The sequence below is a fragment of the Berghia stephanieae genome, chromosome 6, assembly GCF_034508935.2.
Source record: "Berghia stephanieae isolate SIO BIC M18660-M18661 chromosome 6, UCSD_Bste_1.3, whole genome shotgun sequence".
NCBI lineage: Eukaryota > Metazoa > Mollusca > Gastropoda > Nudibranchia > Aeolidiidae > Berghia > Berghia stephanieae.
The window spans coordinates 34,605,759-34,608,258 of record NC_088365.1 but is presented as its reverse complement, the minus strand read 5'-3'; the positions used below and the strand labels follow the sequence as shown (position 1 = coordinate 34,608,258).

General features: G+C 37.9%; 1 protein-coding gene across 2 annotated transcripts in view; it reads right to left on the bottom strand.

The window, feature by feature from the left end:
• Nucleotides 1-2,500, bottom strand: part of LOC144974929 (neuroglian-like) — a 134,564-nt gene that overhangs the window by 4,738 nt on the left and 127,326 nt on the right. For both annotated transcript variants that reach the window (XM_078918450.1, XM_078918449.1), the window contains exon 7: nt 921-1,152. In XM_078918450.1, coding sequence (XP_078774576.1) covers nt 921-1,152 — 232 coding nt within the window. The remainder of the gene's footprint in view (nt 1-920; nt 1,153-2,500) is intronic.

The window sequence follows — 2,500 nt, the reverse complement described above, 5'->3', positions numbered from 1 at the left end:
TGACGCCTGTTAGGCGATATTGAACTTTTTTCTACTGTTACCGGCCAAGTACTCATTTCCACCCAAGTACGGTGAGGGAATGTCGTGAGGAAAGAGCCTTTTCCAAGGATTCAACTATGCGCCTCTCAGAGCGGGACCTTCCAAGCTAGAGGCGAGTCATACCACAAGCCCACATAGCTGCACGTTGACATTGCAATAATAGAAATGAAAATGAATCAGCGGGAAGGCAGCATATATGGATATATAAACAATTGGACTGGATGCATGCGTCTTTTGATTGTTTTTTTTTTCCTTCAGTTTATAGATTGTCAAATTGAAGCTTTTATCAAATTGGTTATAAAAAACATTACTACGACAAATGGTTAAGTTTTTGTCAGAATAATTGGCGAAATGTAGACGTATATGATGATATCACAAAACTGATATATCCTGTCTCCTTGCACATTAAGTGCATTGCTGTATAATAATAAAGACTAGATGGTTGGGCAAAGTAAAGGACGATATGAAAGAACTGGGCTTGGAGGAAGAAATTGCTCTGAACCGAGATGCATGAAGATGTAGCATTCATTATGGCAACCCTGCAAAATGCGGGATAAGCTGAAAGAAGAAGAAATAGCGAACCATAAATTAAGATTTGTGCTCGAATTCATGTTTAAAAAAAAATGGAGCGAATACAAATGGAATCAATACATGTAAAAGAAATCAGTTCTTCTACAAATTGATTCACGCCGGCTATCATAATTAAGCCCTTGATTTCATTTGCAAAGTGCACCGTTGCCAAGTCGTTGCCAAGTCCTCAGCTAGGCCTTGAGTGCCTTCCAATGTGGTCACCTGATCAAATTGTGTCACTGCTAACCTATTCTCTATTTCTCATGGCACTTGTTACACGTAACCTACTTACTCGTGATAGATTGACCTACCTGCTTCAAAACTGCGTCCCACGTATTTGAAAGGTGGATGATGAGCCTCGCCCATCTCATTTGCTGCCTTCACTTGAAGTTCGAAGACAGCGTAGACTTGTTCCACCTTTCGTTCCCAGCTGGTCGTATACGAACCCGTCACGTTGGCGGAGTTCCATGCCAGGCTGCCTTTCAAGCGCCACAACACAATGTAGTGGAATTTACGTCCATGAAATGATAGGCGATGAAGAGGCTGGGGAATCAGAAAACAAATAAGTAATATACTTTTTATGCGACGTTTTGTACAATCCTTTCTTTAAAAAATATAGCCTTATGGAGAACATTGTGCCATTTAAGTCAATAAAAAAAATTACACGGCGCACAACTCTACTGAAAGATTTGAAAATTAGAAATGTATTTTTTACAGAAAGATAAACAGGTAACCTGATTTCCTTTTATAATTTAAAGTCAGTTTGAAAGTTCGTTGAGTCAAACAGATATCATAAAATATGTATCGACGACACTAACACTCTCAAAAACAACAAATTTCGACACTGTAAAAAGTTGTCAGTTTGGCGTTTTTACGCAAATTGTTGTATTCGAAATACTGTATTCACTTAATTATTATAAGGATTTCATATCGACAAAAAGTTTTCGACAGTTTTCATCTATTTATGACATCAAGTATTATTATGATGCTTTCAATGTGATGGTTTCGGGTGGATAATACCCAGGTTTAACTTATGGCCACACCCTTAACTCTGTCTGTCCATCAAGTACAGAAATTCCTGAGTGAGAGCTGTCCGATTGGCGTTTTTTTCAGCAAATCGTGGCATTGATAATATTCACTTGATCACATTAAGGTATTCGGATTTACAGAAATTTTAAATACGTTTCACCGATTAACAACATCAACTAATATTACTGCTAATATTACTATCGTTTTTATGCCATCGATGTGATAATTATTGCCCTGGGAAATATTTAGTTAAACGTTATCGGCAAACTGTCAATTGTATCTGTCGAGCTTCTAGCCCAAACAAACCAAAAGTAGACATATTATTATGATGGAATACTTGATACTGTTCGCGTCTGCTTTAGATTTTCATTTGACCTCAGGATTAAAGTGGTCAAAACACCAATTTTCATTCATGTAAGTATAGATCAGTGTATATTACTTAGTTTTGAATTATGGGCAAACTCTCAATTTTACCAATCAACAATCAAAACATGATCACCAGAGTACTGTACTATAAGGTAAGTTCTCGATCCCAGGATCGTCTTTCAACTCAGCTCACGTCTCCTACTTCAGGTGTATTTTCGCAGTTGATTTTCTTACCACAACCTGTTTTCACACACGGACAACTGTATGTTGCTGTGTCACGGGGCAGAGGCTATAGTGGCTTACACTTCATGTTGGGCCACACAGAAAAATCAACAGAGGATGTACCAAGTTACACAGACAACGTTGTTTACCAATCTGCTCTCATTAAATGATGGTGGGTACAATATCGAATGAAAATAGTTCTTTCCCCGCGAAATTGCGGGCTTTTTACTAGTATCTTATATGAATGTAGATTTCCTTCCAAGGAACACGTTGT